Genomic DNA, 20,447 nt, shown 5'->3' with positions numbered 1-20,447 from the left:
TCTTATTTTTACATGAAAAAAATAAAATATGATAAATAAATCAATAAAAAGTAATTTTGGTTCTATAAATTTACTTTCACATTATTTTACGATAATCGTCACCGAAAAAGAAACGAAACGGAACAACTTGATGTTGCCAGTCGAGAGTACTAAACAACTATTACATTATTTTATATGGCAACATTGACATAACCTAAATTTATTTGTTTGTGGCCGGTTGTTGTTTGTAAATGAATTTGGTTTTCAATATTTTAAAAATAATACCACGCATGATATCTGCTTGATAATAGTATAATTACTTCTGTAGAGCAATGACGACGAATCCTAGAAGGGGTACCGACCCCGTGCCAGTGGAAGAAAGCGATCAATTGACCATCAGACCTTTGTAAGTTGAAAATGGAAATGCAAAGAAACCCCTGAAAGGCCTGCCCTAATTTTCTTTTCATGCAATTAAAATATTATTGATTACGAATTATACGTTTTCAGAGGGGCTGGCCAAGAAGTTGGACGATCATGTATAATGTTGGAGTTCAAGGGGAAAAAGATAATGGTAAGTTCAATGCAACACACAAAATATCACCATGATTTTCATTTTTACATACTTTGATGATCCCCAATAACTCTCAGACCTTCCCTTCTGCTACACATACTCCATAAAGGCCTATACTAAACCTTTTTTTTTAACAAAATCTGCTTTCTTGGTCAGCAACAAAGAATTTTTTAATGTTTATTTGTTATGTGCTTCACAGTTGGACTGCGGCATTCACCCCGGGCTCTCGGGGATGGATGCTCTGCCTTTCGTGGACCTTATTGAGGCTGATGAAGTGGACCTGCTGCTCATCTCACAGTTAGTGCTTTCATATTTTATTTTATTTTGAATAACATATTGATCTGTGGTAATAGAATGGTTGCTTAGGAATTCTACTTTGAAGAGTACAATGATTAATCAATAATATCAAGGGTTACTTGATGGCTACATTGCTTAACAAAACCTTTAGCTAATCTGGTAGTATGGACTACCAGATTAGCTAAAGGTTTTGTTAAGCAATGTAGCCATCAAGTAACCCTTGATATTATTGAAAGAAGCATTTTGCAAAAAAAACTATAGCTGAGGAATAGATTTGGTCAACTGTAGTAATTAAGAAGTGAAGATTTGTAATTGGCTTAAAGTTATCTATATAAGTTACATTTACATTCATTTATTGTGCTGTATATCTTCCAATTAAAATAAAATAAATAAATAATAAACTGACAAACTAGTGAAAGCATTAATTGATTGTTCCCTGATTAATTATTGTACCCTGTTATTTCTACTAGAAAAAACTGCCATAGAACAGTTCATGTCCACTAATATTTCCTTTCGCAAAAATACTAACCCACAGCTCGTTTCAGTTTCCACCTGGACCACAGTGGGGCGCTGCCATGGTTTCTCACCAAGACCTCATTCAAGGGGCGCGTGTTCATGACGCACGCCACCAAGGCCATATACCGGTGGCTCGTCTCCGATTACATCAAAGTTAGGTGAGTACAGAGAATTGGTTGATATTGTTTTTTTCATCGTCTTTGCCATTTAAATAGTTAACCACTTATTGTGGCTGTCTCCCAAGAAAGGGCTTATTTGAGTTACATTTATTTGGTTCATTAAAATGATAATACCACACAACATTGATAACATGGGGACCATGGAAATTTCACATGGATGCTTACGCTAATAGACCTTAAGCTCTTAGGCCATATATATTGTACCATGTATTGTATTGTTTCTTTACCCTCAAACATTTATCCTTACCAACTCCACCCTCCTTCCAGCAACATATCCACAGAACAAATGCTGTACACGGAGTCCGAGCTAGAAAGCTCTATGGAGCGCATCGAGACCATCAACTTCCACGAGGAGCGCGACGTGCGCGGGGTGCGGTTCTGGGCCTACAACGCGGGCCACGTGCTGGGGGCCGCCATGTTCATGATAGAGATTGCTGGCGTTAAGGTATTGTGGAATTTATAGAGATAAAATTAGGGTTCATTTTTGTTTGTACTATGAGATTGGTGGTGTAAGGTTGTTCTAGACATTTGGTTGCTACAATTACGAAACTCTGTTCTTACGGTGGGGTTAAAGCTGCTATGGTCAAGATCGCAGGAGTAAAGGTACTGTGGACTGTATTGCATTATGTTTAGGGTTAATTTCTGCTAGTATATCTTCCACGAGGAGCGCGACGTGCGCGGGGTGCGGTTCTGGGCCTACAACGCGGGCCACGTGCTGGGCGCCGCCATGTTCATGATAGAGATTGCTGGAGTTAAGGTACTGTGGGGATTATCGGGATAGAAATAGGGTTATAGAGATCGCTGGCGTTAAGGTATTTTAGTATGTTAGAATTAGAGTTCATTTTTGTGTGTACTATAAGATTGGTGGTGCAAGGGTGTTCTAGACTTTTGAGAGCTACATTTAGGAAACTCTGTTCTTATCGAACTAAGGGTTAAAGCTGCTATGGTCAAGATCGTGGGTGTTAAGGAACTGTGGACTGTATTGCATTATGTTTAGGTTTAATTGGCCATGCTAACTTTTTGAACAAGAATGAAATACTTAAAACCGTTTCGAGGAATATGCTTCCAGTACAATTTCTGGTCATTAGATTTTAAATTAGGTCTCTATTTTTTTAATTATTCAATAAAAACTAATAACCTTCATTTGTCCTTTCTATGACGTCACATTAGGACCATAGGCGTATAATATACATACTGCCCCCGTATTTTGTAACTTTTTGAGAGTTAGCAATCGGTGATAATTGGTATCAACTTAGAGACTTATTAACCGAAAACACCAAAAATCTTAGTGAAAGAAATATGCAAGAAGCCTACCAATATATCCTTACATTCAACATAAACGTTTGTGAAATTAGATAAGTCAGTAAAAAGTTAATAATTAATAATGCTCTAAGTTGTCAGCCATTTTATACCAACCAACCCCACTCGGAGTTACATAATACGGGGGCTGATTAGGATATATGCACAGAATGCATTTGCCTACAAAACAAAAGTAAATGTCAAACGTCAATAAACGCAAACCTCATGTACTCTGTGAAGCTCACAGCCCGTATCACCCGTGTGCACAGAGTAGGTGCTCGTATGTTTATTTCTCTTTATTGATTTAATTAATTTATTTTCTACCTTGTTTTGAATCTCTTCTAAGAATAAATAATAACCAGTGGATACTACGATGACAACAAGAACAGAGATAGTATTTCTTCAGTGAGTATAATTGCTTCACAGAGTATTATTTGTAGGTTAAGAGTTAGATGACAGATGACAATGACATTCTACCTCACTGACGTTAAGTGACACTTGCTTTTTTTGTGGCGCAGGCAAAGGCACCAATATTTTAGTACGTTCTGTGACGTCATACATCCATTCAGCCGGGCAAATTTTAAAATTATATTAAAAATAGTTGTAATGAATAAAAATCAAAAATAACGAAATTAGTTTCTTAAAATGGTCTATATTTTCAAAATAAATTATAAAAAATACATATCATAAATTGGTAGCATGGCCAATTCCTGCTAGTGTAACTTCCACGAGGAGCGCGACGTGCGCGGGGTGCGGTTCTGGGCCTACAACGCAGGGCACGTGCTGGGGGCCGCCATGTTCATGATCGAGATCGCTGGTGTTAAGGTATTGTGGACTTTGTGGAGATAGAAATAGGGTTCATTTTTGTTTATACTATGAGATTGGTGGTGTAACGATGTTCTGGACTGGTTGCCACATTTACGAAACTCTGTTCGTACGGTGGGGCTAGAACTGCTATGGTCAAGATCACAGGCGTTACGGTATTGTGCACTGTATTTTATTGTGTATAGAGTTTATTTCTATGTGAATTTTTGATGATTCTATCACTCAGACAGACCAATTGTTGAGTTGTTTCGTCTGGTTTGTAGAAGCTATTAGGATATTTGAACTTCAAGTGTTGAACACAGATAATTAGATCTTCAATGTTTGCAGGTGCTATACACTGGTGACTTCTCTCGGCAAGAGGACCGGCATCTGATGGCGGCGGAGATCCCCACCGTGCACCCGGATGTCCTCATCACGGTAAGTCTTCTTATGTTTAATACCCGCGTCTGATATTGATAAATAATAGGATAATAAATAGATCACTTTTGATGGTCCTAACTAGTGGGGTACAATTTGAAGGCCAAGGATGTTTGTAGGAGATTCTAGAATCTACGCTCATAAACTAATGATAACAAAGCATTCGGAGCCCGTACATGCTGCGATTTACGAACAGAGCGAAGCAAAAATGACGCCGCTCAGTCTTAATTGTTGCATACTCACTCCACACTCCCAAGCCGTTTAATGATCAATATTTAGCTCGCAAAGCAAAATACATGGTAATCAATAAAATATGTAACTATTGAATCGTTGATTCCTCCCCCAGGAGTCAACCTACGGCACTCACATCCACGAGAAGCGCGAGGAGCGCGAGTCCCGCTTCACGTCGCTCGTGAGCGACATCGTGTCGCGCGGCGGCCGCTGCCTCATCCCCGTGTTCGCGCTCGGACGGGCCCAGGAGCTGCTGCTCATACTGGGTAACTATACACGCGGCTAGGGCTGCCACAAGCTGCTGGGTAACTATACACGCGGCTAGGGCTGCCACAAGCTGCTGGTGAGCGACATCGTGTCGCGCGGCGGCCGCTGCCTCATCCCCGTGTTCGCGCTCGGACGGGCCCAGGAGCTGCTGCTCATACTGGGTAACTATACACGCGGCTAGGGCTGCCACAAGCTGCTGGGTAACTATACACGCGGCTAGGGCTGCCACAAGCTGCTGGGTAACTATACACGCGGCTAGGGCTGCCACAAGCTGCTGGTGAGCGACATCGTGTCGCGCGGCGGCCGCTGCCTCATCCCCGTGTTCGCGCTCGGACGGGCCCAGGAGCTGCTGCTCATACTGGGTAACTATACACGCGGCTAGGGCTGCCACAAGCTGCTGGGTAACTATACACGCGGCTAGGGCTGCCACAAGCTGCTGGTGAGCGACATCGTGTCGCGCGGCGGCCGCTGCCTCATCCCCGTGTTCGCGCTCGGACGGGCCCAGGAGCTGCTGCTCATACTGGGTAACTATACACGCGGCTAGGGCTGCCACAAGCTGCTGGGTAACTATACACGCGGCTAGGGCTGCCACAAGCTGCTGGGTAACTATACACGCGGCTAGGGCTGCCACAAGCTGCTGGGTAACTATACACGCGGCTAGGGCTGCCACAAGCTGCTGGTGAGCGACATCGTGTCGCGCGGCGGCCGCTGCCTCATCCCCGTGTTCGCGCTCGGACGGGCCCAGGAGCTGCTGCTCATACTGGGTAACTATACACGCGGCTAGGGCTGCCACAAGCTGCTGGGTAACTATACACGCGGCTAGGGCTGCCACAAGCTGCTGGGTAACTATACACGCGGCTAGGGCTGCCACAAGCTGCTGGGTAACTATACACGCGGCTAGGGCTGCCACAAGCTGCTGGTGAGCGACATCGTGTCGCGCGGCGGCCGCTGCCTCATCCCCGTGTTCGCGCTCGGACGGGCCCAGGAGCTGCTGCTCATACTGGGTAACTATACACGCGGCTAGGGCTGCCACAAGCTGCTGGGTAACTATACACGCGGCTAGGGCTGCCACAAGCTGCTGGTGAGCGACATCCCTAGGTCTACGAGAAGTGTGTGGTCTAATAAATCTAAATCTATGTATGTCGGCTGTTTTTAATTAGATTCAGAAAATCTTATTGTGTCAACGACGAAATCTCTATGCTATGCTAGCCTACCACTCCGAGCGACTCCCTATGGATACCTTATACTTGCTACGAAAATCTCCATAGGATTTTACTGACTCTCAGTGCAAACATGCATACAAGACTTTCCATTCTGCCAACTAAATTGAGTCCATACAATTGAGTCCATAGGGAGACTACCCTGCAATAAATCGCTTGCTTTACCCTTCCATTCTAACCAACCTTACCTCCCTCAGACGAGTACTGGTCCCTGCACCCCGAACTACAAGACATCCCGATCTACTACGCGTCCTCATTGGCCAAGAAGTGCATGGCGGTGTACCAGACCTACGTCAACGCCATGAACGAGAAGATACGGAGGCAGATCGCGCTGAACAACCCGTTCATATTCAAGCACATATCGAATCTTAAGGTTAGTGGGGGTGTGAGATGGTGTGTTAAGTGTAGGGTTGGAGAAGTCGTGTCATGGTAAGGGAGTCATGTTTTTTGCTGTATTTTCTTATCGTAATGATGCTACCTATTAATTTCTACAGCGTATAAATATAAATAAACAATAAATTGAAAATACGGGAGTAGAATGTTGATGGTATCAGGTAAATACAAGTCATACTAACTTTTGAGCACAAAATCCGCAATTTATTAAATTACATAATAAAACTAAATGTTATTTTCTTCGCCAATAGTAAACACATCAATCTCAGGCTTAACCTTGTTATACAGATGCGGGAAGGCCCCAACCGCCCCATACTTCCGTCTAACCTCCTCGTACAACGACAGATCAAACATAACCTCAAACTCCTCTTTAGTCATGAAAATATCCGCGTAAAGAAACGAATATCCTCCGACATCCCTCGTAAACTTCTCCATCTTTCTCATCGCATCAACTGGGTTGTATTTCTTTTGTTTTACCTTTTCCGGTACCCCGTAAATGCCCAAGTCATTATACATTGCGTAGTTGGTCCCCGGGACTATGTATTTTGCTTGCGGACGCCTCAACTGCCCAGATGACGGTCCGTGGTCTATTATCTTGCAAGGGTATACAAGAAGAGGGTATTTCTCGAACAGTTCAGCGGAAATGTTGATCTGATTCTCTAACTCCTTGATGGGCAGGACGATGTCCTGGAACGTCTGTTTTGTGAACGTATAAGCTCTGACTCCGGGCGTAGTGGTGAACTTTAGGAAGGCTGGTTTAGGCGGGAGTAGCCAGCCGAAGAACAGTCTGAAGAGAGGATTGTTGCCGAAGGAGATCATGTCTTCTACCACCCAGAAGATGGCTCTGTTGTGTCGTAGTAAATAATCTCTTAGAGGTATCAACTCTTCCTTTTCTCCCTTCTTTAGGAATGATTCCACATGCTTATAGAACCAGGGCTTGTGCCACTGGGACGCGTGGTTCACAGTCACTCCAGGAACATAATCAGAGTATTCTCCAGTCATAATCACCGCTTCGTCCTTCGAGAATACAGTCCCTTCAATATAATCCGGGAAAACCTTTGGGGTTTTTAAGTTAGCCCCCGACAATTCCCTCAACTGATCGCAGTAGTTCTTCTGTCCCCTGACTGGAGTGTATTTGATTCGGATATACGGCTTTATTTTCACGATCTTAAGGGTCAAGGCGACGAGGAAGCTTAAGCTTCCGTGGGACCAGGCAAGGGTCTTGTAGAGATCCGAGTGTTCATTATCAGCAGTTGCGGTGACTAAAGAGCCGTCTGCTAGAACCACTTCGTAGCTGGTTATTGTCTCGTGGTAGAGGCCCACTTTGTGCGAGTGGGTTGACATGCCCGTGCCGAAAGCTAGACCTGAAAATAGAAGAGATGTTTATTTGGGTTTGGGTCCTTTGGGTTGATTTATCGATTGATTGATGAGCTAAGTATATTATTATGACCGCTTCATAAATTCAACACACATATACAAATATACCTCCGTACTAGCAAACTCTTCTAATTTAGACCGTAAAATCGAGGTTCTATATAGGTGATTGCTTTCCTTATACCAATACTAATTAATAAACTAAACCACAAAATAAGACTCAGCTCACCTCCCAAAGTAGCATCCGTAAGCTCAATAGTAACAGCCAGCGAATACCCTTTCGGGATCAAGAACTCCGTTATATCTCCAATAGTGACCATGGGCTCCACCCTGACGGTCATCCCTTCTTCATCCAGGGCCAGGATATCATACAGTGGTAGCGCCACCTGGTGGTGAAGATGCTTCTGGAAGAAGGTGGTTGAGAGAGACAGCCAGTTGGGACGCGAAGTGCAAAGGAGTTTGCGTTCTGGTGGAGGGAGCTTGTTCCAGTTTTGCACCTGTGGAATGGAAGTGTGTTGTTATTTGTAGTTTCGCGTTGAATGCACGTATAATAATGATGTAGTAACGAGCAGAGAAATCTGACTCCTTTCAGTAACATTGTCACTCTGTTTTATGTCCCACTATGATTAATGAAAATCTTGGGTTATTCCACATTTAAATGGCAGCTTATTAACTCGTCTTACAAGCCCATTGTTTTATTATTTAAATCCAGCTGTTTTTCTTCAGTTAGTATGTGGACATTCGATGGATGCGTTCGCACTAAAATAAGCGCTTAGATCTCGTATATTTTCCATACCAAGTTAGTCCGTAAAGCAACGACACACACAACAAATTACACAAACTAAATTACTAAATTTGTCGACTTTTAAAACCTCCGCACCCACCTGCCTCTGTATCTCGGCCACCCTGTCGTCATGCCCCTGAGGGCTGCTCAGTAACCTTCTCAGAGTGTTCCTGGTCTGCAGCAGCAGCTCAAAGAGGAAGCTGGCCGGCAGACAGAAGAGAACTACCACCAGCGAGCGGTGGTCTTCCAGCCACTGGATCAGACGGGCTTTGAGAGCCATCGCTGCGAAAATGCACCTATAATTATCATTACTGCCGTCTACGTTTAAATGTCTGAGTTATTTTTGAGGCTGTGAAGGACTATTCGGGAGCGGAATATTTTAACACACGCACTGCAGAAGAAGTTCCCGACTGGTCGAACACCTTTCATGGAATTAAATGAACTGGGGAAATAGGATTCTTTTTCGATTACCGAAGTGGTTTAAAGTTTATGTATTAATAAAATCTCTTTCAATTAACTTAAAGCTTACCTAAGGGTTTCTCACGTTTTCACCTCACTTGATTAAAGTAAAGACATTTATTTCACTTTCTAGGTTAAATAAAGCCGGCTAACTCAATCTAAACACTGAATTATCGCTTTAAAACTACCGAATTTTGTATTTTTATCAAATTGATAAGTTAAACACCTGGGATTATTAATTGTATATCCAATGTACGATAATTATGTTATCTTTTCTTAAATAATACTTATTACTTTCGGTCCATCTTCGATTACGTCAACATATACGAGGCAAGACTCAAGAATGACCATCAATAAAAATGTGTAGTGTCTAACCTTGACATCTAAATAAGGCGTCTCTCTTTTGTTATCGATTATGATTCTTATTTATCTGTTCAGAACGTTCGTAATGACTTTTATATGAAATGGGTTTTGTGAACTATACTTATAGTCCGTTCAAATTGTAGGATGTCCTTAATGAAGGAATATAGTCTACGGCATGACATTTGGTTTCAACAGAAAAGCAGAGCCTAACACTCGCAAGATCAACTACCATGCATTTTTCACCACAGTAACAATGCCCATTTACCCTCCCTAGAGTATATACCATTCTAAAAACCCAGTAAAAATCCCACCTTCCTCCCCCTAGGGTATAGACCACTTCGAGGACATAGGCCCGTGCGTGATCATGGCGTCGCCTGGTATGATGCAGTCGGGGCTGTCGCGGGAGCTGTTCGAGTGTTGGTGCACCGACCCCAAGAACGGAGTCATTATTGCCGGTATGTAACTATAATATAATTTAACATTTTGGATAACGTTTTCTGGAGTATCGAAGTACCAATAACATTATGACCTATACTCTAATTTTTTATTCCGCGGAATTCTGACATTTCATAAGTGATACCACTAAAAAAGCTCTTCACCGAAAAAGGTAAAATTGGGTTCCATTTAAGGGCAATATTTTCTTTTGTGTTTTCATAGAAAAACATAAATCTAAATATTTACTTGCTCAAGTGAAGTAGGTAATACAAAAATAACAAATATTTCAATACTAGCTGTTGCCACGAGCTTCGCTTCACCTTAATTAGTTTTCCCGTGGGAATTCCGCGATAAAAAGTTTACTTTTTATCGCGGAATTCCCTGGATTAACACATAAGCTATTATGTGTTAATCTAGGGTGTCAGCTAACTCCATTCCAAATTTCATTAAAATCGTTTCAGTTGTTTTGACGTGAAGAAGTAACAAAGGTACACACATACTCACATACTTTCGCATTTATAATATGAAGTAAAATCACGACTCACGACCATTGTATCGAATTAATTTTAATTACTTTATTTTATTCTTTAGCATGGCATCACTTGCTACTAAATTCAGGGATAACAAACCTTTTTAATCGATTTCAAATAAAAGATTCTCAATTCGGTAAGTACATAATATTATTTATTCAAAGCGTATTGCCAAACATTTTACACGAGCAGCCTGTGGGTTAACTATACGCAGGGGGCGATCAATAGGCTTAGAGTGCAGTACAACAATTCCTTTAGGATGCTAATGGGGCTGCCGCGCTACTGTAGTGCATCAGGTATGTTCGCGCAAGCTCGTACTGATGATTTTTATGCGATCAGGCGAAAAAGAGTTGCATCGATGCTATTCAGATTGCGCGGCAGTACCAACTCCATCCTGAAGGTAATTGCAGATCGGACTGACGGTCCAATATTGGAGCACTGGGTGCGAATAGTAACGGGAATAGGCTAAGTAAAAATATGTAAATAATGTTTTATAGGATAAGTATTATTAGCTGTAAGTAACTAACTAACATAGAATAAGCAACATTGTTACTAACAAATTATGGCTCTTGTTGGCTGAAATAAATGGATTAATAATAATAATATGTTCGGTATATAGGTACCTATGTAAGATTATTGGAACTGCAAAATATTAACATATGACAATTCATTAAGCCTAATTTAACAAATATGAAATTTTTTATTGTATAAGTATGTTTATATTATTATGTTTGTTGGTATGTATGTTTGTCCACGAATATCTCGGAAACGATTGATCCGATTGTTACTATTCTTTTTTAGAGTTCCGTAGCTGAAAACGAAAAAAGGAACCCTTATTGTGGTCCGTCTGTCTGTCACCACCCTTTTTCTCAGAAACGGTTAAAGATATCAAGCTAATATTTCATATAGATGTACATAATGATGAAATTAAAAGGAAAAATCTCAGGTATATCTCAGGTAAGTAGACTTGTAGGGAACCCTCAGTGCGCGAGTCCAACTGGCACTTGGCCGGTTTCTTATCGTTAACCTTTCGCGTTGTGATAGTTTGTTGATTTTTATAAACGTTATGGAGCCACAACCTGGCCCTTCCCAGGAAGCGGCCCCATCTGACAGAGCACAAGAGTCAGACTTTCTCTCTCCCAGAAAGAAGCGTCCTCGTGGTTCTTTTGCGCCTAACGTAAAGACCATCATTCTAAATATTTAAAAATATAATATAGAAAATTGTCCGGATACAACTGATGTTCAGACTCGTATTGAAAAAAGTACCCAGCCAAAAAAGGTTTGTGATCTCTGACATGTCAAAAATTGATAACTGTCAGAATTCCGTGAGATAAAAGATTAGAGATTACTTATATATTTTTTGGCTACTACTAGATACAAATTTATTTACAAGAAGTCTGCCCTAGAACAGAGAACTCTGGAATACGAAAACCAGCTGCTGGTGCTGAGTAGTGTGGGCTTAGTTCGGGTTGAGATGCTGCCGGAGAAGTCTTCACCTGCTGAAGCCACCACCGCATCTCCGGAGGCCACCACCACCACCTCGGAGGCCACAAACAGCATCCCGCTGGCCACCACTGGACTCTCGGGGACCACCACCATCCTCCCGAGGGCCACCACCACCTCGGAGGCCAAAAACAGCATCCCGCTGGCCACCACTGGACTCTCGGGGACCACCACCATCCTCCCGAGGGCCACCACCACCTCGGAGGCCACAAACAGCATCCCGTTGGCCACCACTGGACTCTCGGGGATCACCACCAGACTCTCGGGGACCACCACCATCCTCCCGAGGGCCACCACCATCCTCCCGAGGGCCACCACCAGCCTCCCGACGGCCACGCCATCCTCAAGGGTCATCCAGAGTAAATCGGCTACAGCAGATGTTTTTCCGACCTCCAATAATAAATTACATAGGATACCCACCTATGCTCAGGCAGCTAGTAGAATAGTAGGTAATAAGCAGTTACCTAAGATGTCACCCACTTACTTGACAAGGCTTACTACTGATACAAGTAGTAGCAGTTCAGCCAAGGATTACAGCACAGTTGTATACTCCGATAGGCTTGGCAAGGATTTCGGGCACATGTTGGGTAATCATGTAACTGGAAATGTTGTTAATCATTGTTACCCAGAACTTTCATTCGCACAAATAGTACAACTGATTTCAGAGAGGTCGTACACCGAAAAAACTACTATATTAATTATGGTGGGAAATAGTTTAGGTGTGTCAAATTCTGATATAAATAGAAGTTTTGCTATATTAGAAAGCATTCCTGCAAAACATATATTTGTTTGTGCATTTCCTTATTCTTGCACACTGCCTGACAAATACAATTATATGACATGTAGCCTAAATAAAAATATGTACAATGCGTGTTATAAATCTGACTGTATCAATTTCTTTGATACTAATTTGTATGTAGACAATTTTAAGTTGACCTGGGACAGTTTATTTCTGTCCTTAAATCAGAAACGACGTTTAGCTACAGAAGTAGCTCCTCTTATTAACTCAGTTATAAGCATTATAACGAAGAAAACTTGTGTCCCTATTGACACCGTCAGTAGTAATACTGAAAATAGTACAGTAGATTTAAATTAGATTTTCAGACAACGGGAGAGCATCATAGCGTTGATATAAAGATTGATTCAGTTCACTGCTCTCTCGGCTCAAAACTATCGAAGGACAAGACATTTAAGAATGAATTTAAATTGGTACATCAGAATATTCAGAGTATTTCTTCTAAATTGTTAGAAATAGAACTATTTTCGGAAAAATTTAACATTGATTGTTTATGTATCACAGAACATTGGTTAGACGAGAATAAAATGATGTTCCAATTAAAAAATTACAAACTTATAAGCTGTTTTAACAGAAATATCAACGAGCATGGTGGGTCACTTATATTTCTTAAAGAAAATTGTAAATGTAAAGAACGAAAGGATATAGTTGCTCTTTCTGTTAAACACCATATAGAAATTTCATGTGCAGAGCTTAATAAGTATATAATAGTATGTACCTACAGGCCACCTACTGGTGATTTTATTACCTTTGAGACTGTCATGGAGGATGTTCTAAGGTTAGCTTCCAATAGTAAAAAGGAAGTAATAGTGTGTGGTGACTTTAATGTTGACCTATTAGGTGACTCTCCTAATAGGTCGAAATTGTTGTTACTTTTTAAATCATTTAATCTTTTTAATGTTTTTCTGGAACCAACTAGAATTACACCCACGTCAGCCACTTGTCTAGATAACATATTCTGTAACTGTGAGTTTAAAGACAGTAGTGTGATTAATTGTCTGAGGTCAGACCACAGTGGGCAGACCATTACCTTAGTAAACACTGACAAGACAAATAAAACTAAGGTGAGATGCAGACCGATTACTACAAAGAAAATTGACAATTACTTGAAGAAACTAGACGAAAAACTTCCGAATGTTAAATTAGATTGCAATTCTAATGAGATGTATAGTAACTTGTTTAAGATAATAGCTGATGAGTTTGAGAGTAATTTTGAAACGAAGGAAGTTTTGATTGACAATAAAATTAAATTTTGTGACTGGGCTACAGAGGGTATTCGCAAAAGCAGGGCGACATTATATGATCTGTATGAGATGAAAACATTCATACTCCGACCTGACTTTCAATCTTATGTGAAGAAATATAGCAAGATGTATAAATGTGTCTGTCACTGTGCGAAGACAATTTTTATTAATAACAAGATTAAAGACTCTGCTAACAAATCTAAGGCCGTTTGGACTATTATTAATAACGAAACGGGGAAGAATCGAACACGCGAGACAAATTTATCTTTGAAGGTAGGCAATGACATTATAACATCGAATGATGCGGTGGCGAGGGTCTTTGAAGAGTTTTTTACGAACATTCCTTTAGAGACTACGTGTAACCTGGATTCTTCGGCTGCAGCAGCTGAAACCCTGACGAAGGAGAACGCACCTTCAACCGATAAGGAATTTAAATTCAGATATATTAATACATTAACTATTATAAAAACATTTAAGTCATTAAATATGAAGAAAACTGAAGACTTGTGGGGAATGTCAGTTAAATTTGTTCTTTCTATTATTAATAAAATCGCCCCAATTTTAGCTAACATCTTTAATAAATGTATCGCTGAAGGTGTGTTCCCAGATCTTATGAAATTTAGTAAAATTATACCTCTGTTCAAAAGTGGGGATATGGAGGACCCTGCAAATTTCAGGCCTGTCTCGGTTCTTCCAGTTTTGAGTAAAATATTTGAGAGGGTCATACTTTTGCATTTCAATGATGCTCGATTGTTTCATAGCCAGCAGTATGGTTTTACAAAAGGCAAATCAACAGCCGATGCCGGTACTGCGTTGATTAAGCACATATTTGACGCCTGGGAAGACCATCACGATGCTATTGGAGTCTTCTGTGATCTGTCGAAGGCGTTTGATTGTGTAGACCATCAGACTTTAATTTCGAAACTTAGATACTATGGAATAGGAGGAAAGGCTTTAGATTTGATATCTTCATATTTAGACAAGAGACAACAAAGGGTCGATATTAACAATACTAAATCACAGGGGGCTCATGTAAAAATAGGCGTCCCTCAAGGATCTATTCTAGGACCATTTTTATTCCTCATTTATATTAATGACTTGCCTTTTATGGTTGAAAAATTGACTAATATAGTTTTATTTGCTGACGATACTTCTTTGCTTTTTAAAGTTAAAAGAAGAGAAAATAATTTTAATGAAATTAATTCAATTCTATCTGACATACACGATTGGTTTACCGTTAATAATCTTCTATTGAATTCTAAGAAAACGAAATGTATTAAATTTACACTGCCGAATGTTAGACAATGCGATACTAACATTATTCTAGATGGGAATAAATTGGACCTAGTTCATGATACTGTCTTTCTTGGGATGACTATAGATTCAAAGTTACAGTGGGGACCTCACATTGAAAAATTGTCTGGAAGGTTGAGCTCCGCAGCTTTTGCTGTACGGAAAATTAGACAGCTGACCGACGTTGAAACCGCCAGATTAGTTTACTTTAGTTATTTCCACAGCTTATTATCGTATGGCATTTTGCTTTGGGGTAGAGCAGCTGATATTGAAACTATATTTGTATTACAGAAAAGAGCCATCCGCTCTATATACAAACTTGGTTCCAGGGATTCATTGAGAGAACTATTTAAAGAAATTAACATCCTTACAGTTCCATGTCAGTTCATTTTTTCCAATTTAATGTATGTACGAAAGAATATTTCAACTTTTGATACAATTGGCAGTAATCATGACATTAATACTAGGAACAAGCATAAGCTGGCTTTTCCAGCGATGCGTCTGGCGAAAGTTAATAAATCGTTTTTTGGGTACTGTATTAGATTTTATAATAAGCTTCCAGCAGAAGTTGCTCAAATGCCAGAGAATAAGTTTAAGTGTTACATTAAAGAGAAACTCAGTAAAAAAGCTTATTATAAAATTGATGATTACTTAGAGGACGTTAATGCATGGCTGTGATAAGTAGTTAGCTCTGCTCATATTATTATAATAATAATTATTAAGCTTATATGTATTGTATACCAACTAGTTTTAAGTCTTTTTTTGAAAAGATGGCTCAGGAGTTTCTTGCCTCCGTTCTTCTCCTTAGACAGAAAGAGCCCCCCCTTATCCGAACGGAGAGTAATTTGTAAAAATTGACGTTCATCAGAAAATTTTATATTTGTACGATGAATAAAAAATTTTGAGTTTGAGTTTGAGAGTTTACGAAAATGATAATATACCCTCCAAATTTGTGCTCGGTACTAATCCAAACGCCTAAAGAGGAACCTTTTAGGCGTTTTTCTTAGAAACTAAGGGTTTTATCGCTCTAGAACGGGTAGTTTTTTTTTTTATTTGGAAAAAGTGAACCTTCCAAGTTCTACTTTTCTACATAACCATGTAACTTTTTCCACATTTTACGGCTTTGCTTTTAGCCCCATATTAAAAGAGCAGGGTGACATAGCTATCATACAGCAACTATATTTATTTCTACAGCATCTGTTGTATTTCAACCTAACTTACCAACTCTACTTACCCACCCTTTTTCCCCCAGGTTACTGCGTAGAAGGCACGCTCGCCAAGACGATCCTGTCGGAGCCTGAAGAGATCACCTCCATGTCGGGACAGAAGCTGCCTCTCAAGATGTCAGTAGACTACATCTCGTTCTCGGCTCACACGGATTATCAGCAGACCTCCGAGTTTATTAACATATTGAAGCCGCCACATGTGGTTAGTACTGATTCTTTTTGTTATAAGGTTAAGTAATATGACGTCAGTTTTTATATTTTAATTTTTACTGTTTACTACTCCACCTGGCAAACCAGAATATGTTACCAAAGTTGCCTGTTAATCTGTTAAACTTAATATTGAACGTCATTAAAACGCAAGAATAATAAGTTCATCTGCTAACAATCGTCTAGTGATGTCTAGATAAAGAGCGGCACAATACTCACGTCCGCCGAAATCCATCATTTTCTTAGGGTGTTAGTGACAAAAAAACTAGGCTAGAGTTTGTCACGGTGGTAAAAGGATTAGTAAGTTAGATTAGAAGTTGGTTCCTGACTCCCCAGAGTGACCAGGATATAGGCATATCAGCTCTTATCCTCCCCGCTTTACCAGTTATTCGGCAAACTTCACCATGGTATAGTCACCTCAACCTGCAACTAATTTCTTTATTGTTTTTTGTATGTGCATTTCTCCTTTCTCTATTTAAATACTCAGAATAACGTTCCACATCCCCAGGTGCTAGTCCACGGCGAACAGAACGAGATGTCCCGCCTGAAGGCGGCCCTACAGCGCGAGCACCGCGGCGCCCTCGCGATACACACGCCGCGCAACACGCAGGTGCTCAGCCTCAGCTTCCGCGGGGACAAGACTGCCAAGGTGAGAGACTAGTACGCAATAAATAAGTTATAACATTTTGTGTGATAAGTTCACACTTACAATATCAACATCACCTTCTTGTAAATGTATCGGTGACAAATCTGGAGCTAGTCTTGAGGGTTTGTGAATGTGGGGAAAGGCTAATCCCTAGTCAGTCGCTTACTGCAACCAATGTTTTGCCATATACGGCTATACTTTGCAGGCTACGTTTGCCTATCCGTAGCCTCAGCTTATCTACCCCACCGGTTATCTACAAATTCGGCACACACTCCCAGCCTGTGATCAACACTAAACCACCCGTTACCTCCCAGGTGGTGCATGCGTTTAACTCAAATAGATAGAGTTTCTGGCAATATAATACTTATTTTTCTTTATTTCTTTCAGGTGATGGGTTCGCTGGCCATGACGGCGCCGGAGCCGGGCGCGGAGCTGCACGGGATCCTCGTCAAGCGGAACTTCAACTACCACATACTGGCGCCCGAGGATCTCAACAGTAAGGATTATTTATATGTATAAATGAAGTTTATCTTGGCTTGGTGGAGCATAACTCTGTCCACCACCGTCTGACCCAGAACCTCAATATCATCATCAGCCAATAATCATCCACTGCTGGACATAGGCCTCTCACAAGGAGCGCCACAACACTCGGTCCTCGGCCTTCCTCATCCAGCCACTACCGGCTATCCGCGTAAGGTCGTCGGTCCAGCGGTCACGCTGTCCGTCCCGCTGGCGTCTAGTCCCACAAAATATAAATATGGCTGAAGTTTGGTCAAACGGTTACGCATTTACGGTTACGCACACGGTGATGGAAAACATCGTGAGGAAACCTGCACATCTAGAGGTGTATAAGTGCATTGTACTTATTCCAAAACGGCTATATGGTTCGCAACCTATCACGTGAGTACAAATGTGCTGCGAAAAGTGGGTGGCTCGTTGGTGAGCCATCTCTAACTACACCTTCGGGGATTACAGTCGTGAGTGCATATATATATTGAGCACTGCCCCGAACTATTATTTATTGTCCTTAACTATTTATTTACTGAGTATTTCAATCCCTCTCCCCCACAGAATACACAGAACTAACGCAAACAGAAGTGACGCAGCGCCAGTCGCTGCACTACGGGGGCTCTCTACCGCTTCTACGCCACGTGTTGCTGCAACTGTGCCCTCGAGTGGAGTTCTCGAGCGAGACCAAGTGTCGCCTCTACGGGTGTATTGACTGTACCATCGAGAATAGTGTGGTTACGCTTGAGGTATGTGATGATGATGAATGAGGGGAAGGAAATGGGGTTTTGTTGCAGTAAGAAATAAGGGTTTCTGTTATTTTCACTGTGGGGTTGTTGGTGTCAACATCTGGCTCACTCGTATAGCATCGGGTATAGCATAAAGGTCTAAACTGCATTCCTAAGATTGCACTAGTTACAGGCAGAACCATCCACCATTCCAGCTCACTGGTGCTCTACTGGTTGGTGGATTCACACATCTAGATGTCCAAGTTTCCCCACTTTAGCCTGCGTTCTGGCTAATTCGTTAATGATGCTACATGCTGTACCTATCTTAACTTTTATACATTATTTATAGTACACGATTATAAAAAAGTATGAGATAAATAAAATTGTTACGTTATATGTACATTTTGTATTAAATTAGTAATTGAGTTGTCACTTCCATCCCCATACTGGTTGTGCCATGAACTAAGCCATCACTTCTGTTTCCTAACCCACCGTATCCTTAACTAACCCACCATCCCTGTCCGCAGTGGGTAGCGCAACCCGTGACGGACATGTACGCGGACGCGCTCGTCGCGGGCATCCTGTCCGCGTCGCTGCAGCCCGCGCCCAAGCACCTGCCGCTCGCACCTAAGCTCGATCGGATGCACTTCAAGGTACTTACGAGTTCGAATTTAGAATATTATTTGAAAGCATAAAGTAATAAAGACAAAAGAAAAGAAAAAAAATATCATTCTTAACCTTACAATAGTGCACTAGGATCCACGTGACAGATCCAGTCACATAGCCCGCCCGTTTGGGATGCCATTAATTTAACCACCCACCGGTTGTGTGGCCTAGGCGGTAGGTAAAATGTGCTAACAAATTCCGCTAATAGATATAAGCTACTTAATCATTATTTCGTCGCATCAATACCATAAAAAAACAAAGCTTAAGCACAAAGGCTTAAAAGGAAGAAACAAAACGTTTCCTAACAACAATCGTTCGTTTTTATATGAATTTGTTGTTTTGTGTTATTTACTATAGGTATATTAATTAATGACTAACTATCTGCATTCGTATCACACTTGCCGTTGTTTCGCAGGAGTGCGTGCTGGAGATGCTGCAGGAAATGTTCGGTGAAGAGGCCGTCCCGAAGATGCTGAAGGGAGACAAGCTGCCCGTCACCGTGAACGGCGCCACCGCCGTCGTGGATCTCGCCACGCTCGTATGTATCATCGTCATCAGCTTGGTAGCATCAGTCTATACATGTCCACTGCCGGCCGTAAGACTCTCCCAAATAGCGATGCGATAAGTATATCTATCTAAAGCCGCATCACATGGTATGTAGATATAGTCAGAAGGAAATAAGCACACACAAAACATAACAATCAAATAGAAAGAAACACAAAATTATAAGTAAGTCAGCTATATAGAGATAAATGGGTCTACTCACACTTGTGATTTGGCAAAAATGCCGTAGGTAGTTTCAAATCGAGTTTTACACGTACATGGTATGAGTGTAAACTTTGTTGTGATGAATTTGGACAGTGTTAAATAAGTGTGACCTCACTCTTTAACATTATTTATTTAAATAAATTATGATTCGACTTTGTTCAAAGGCGAATTTCTCTAAACCTCCTCCAATCTCCCTCCCCAGGAGGTGAAATGCCCCGAAGATGACACTCTAGAGAAGATGGTCCACACGGCCGTCACGAACCTATACGGAGCGCTCGCGCCTATGAAAGCACCGCTTCTGCCCACCTCCTCGTGATACCTACCCAATGAGGAGATGACTGAGTGAGTGTGGAGGTACGCGGGAGGTAGGTTTCTCTCGGTCTCGCTGAGGAGTAGCGGATTGTGTGGGTACTTGTGGTGGGTGCTAAAATTGGGTATAGTAAGAAGTGGGATGGGTGGCTTAGAACAAAAGTTGTTGGAGAAATGACCCAGTAACCCCCTTTCGGCTTACTATACCCTTTTTTAGCAACAAGAGATTAGTCTCTGCATTAGTCGGTAACTGATTCCTTCGTGCATAACGCAAGCAGATAAAGAATTTATATGAAAATGGCGGACCAACTCATGCTATCTCACCCTTATGTCTGGCAATACCCATTTTCGTATTGTTTCTTTATCTGCAGGGGTAATACATTGACAGGGACTTTGTAGGATGGAATTTTATCAG

At 41.4% G+C, this 20,447-nt stretch overlaps 1 protein-coding gene across 1 annotated transcript; it reads left to right on the top strand.

Moving 5' to 3' along the window:
* Nucleotides 1–180: 180 nt before the first annotated feature.
* LOC105384053 (cleavage and polyadenylation specificity factor 73) lies at nucleotides 181–20,039 on the top strand. The gene is made up of 16 exons (XM_038106354.2): nucleotides 181–385; nucleotides 487–550; nucleotides 750–847; nucleotides 1,393–1,521; nucleotides 1,810–1,987; nucleotides 3,994–4,083; nucleotides 4,430–4,580; nucleotides 5,999–6,174; nucleotides 9,500–9,629; nucleotides 16,228–16,403; nucleotides 16,917–17,057; nucleotides 17,442–17,550; nucleotides 18,126–18,310; nucleotides 18,817–18,942; nucleotides 19,371–19,493; nucleotides 19,926–20,039. The coding sequence occupies exons 1-16, from the start codon at nucleotides 312–314 to the stop codon at nucleotides 20,037–20,039; spliced, it is 2,064 nt and encodes a 687-aa protein (XP_037962282.1). The 5' UTR covers nucleotides 181–311.
* The last annotated feature ends 408 nt before the right edge of the window (nucleotides 20,040–20,447 follow it).

This window comes from Plutella xylostella, chromosome 19 (genome assembly GCF_932276165.1).
Source record: "Plutella xylostella chromosome 19, ilPluXylo3.1, whole genome shotgun sequence".
Classification (NCBI taxonomy): Eukaryota; Metazoa; Arthropoda; class Insecta; order Lepidoptera; family Plutellidae; genus Plutella; species Plutella xylostella.
This window is presented reverse-complemented; position numbering and strand designations above follow the sequence as displayed.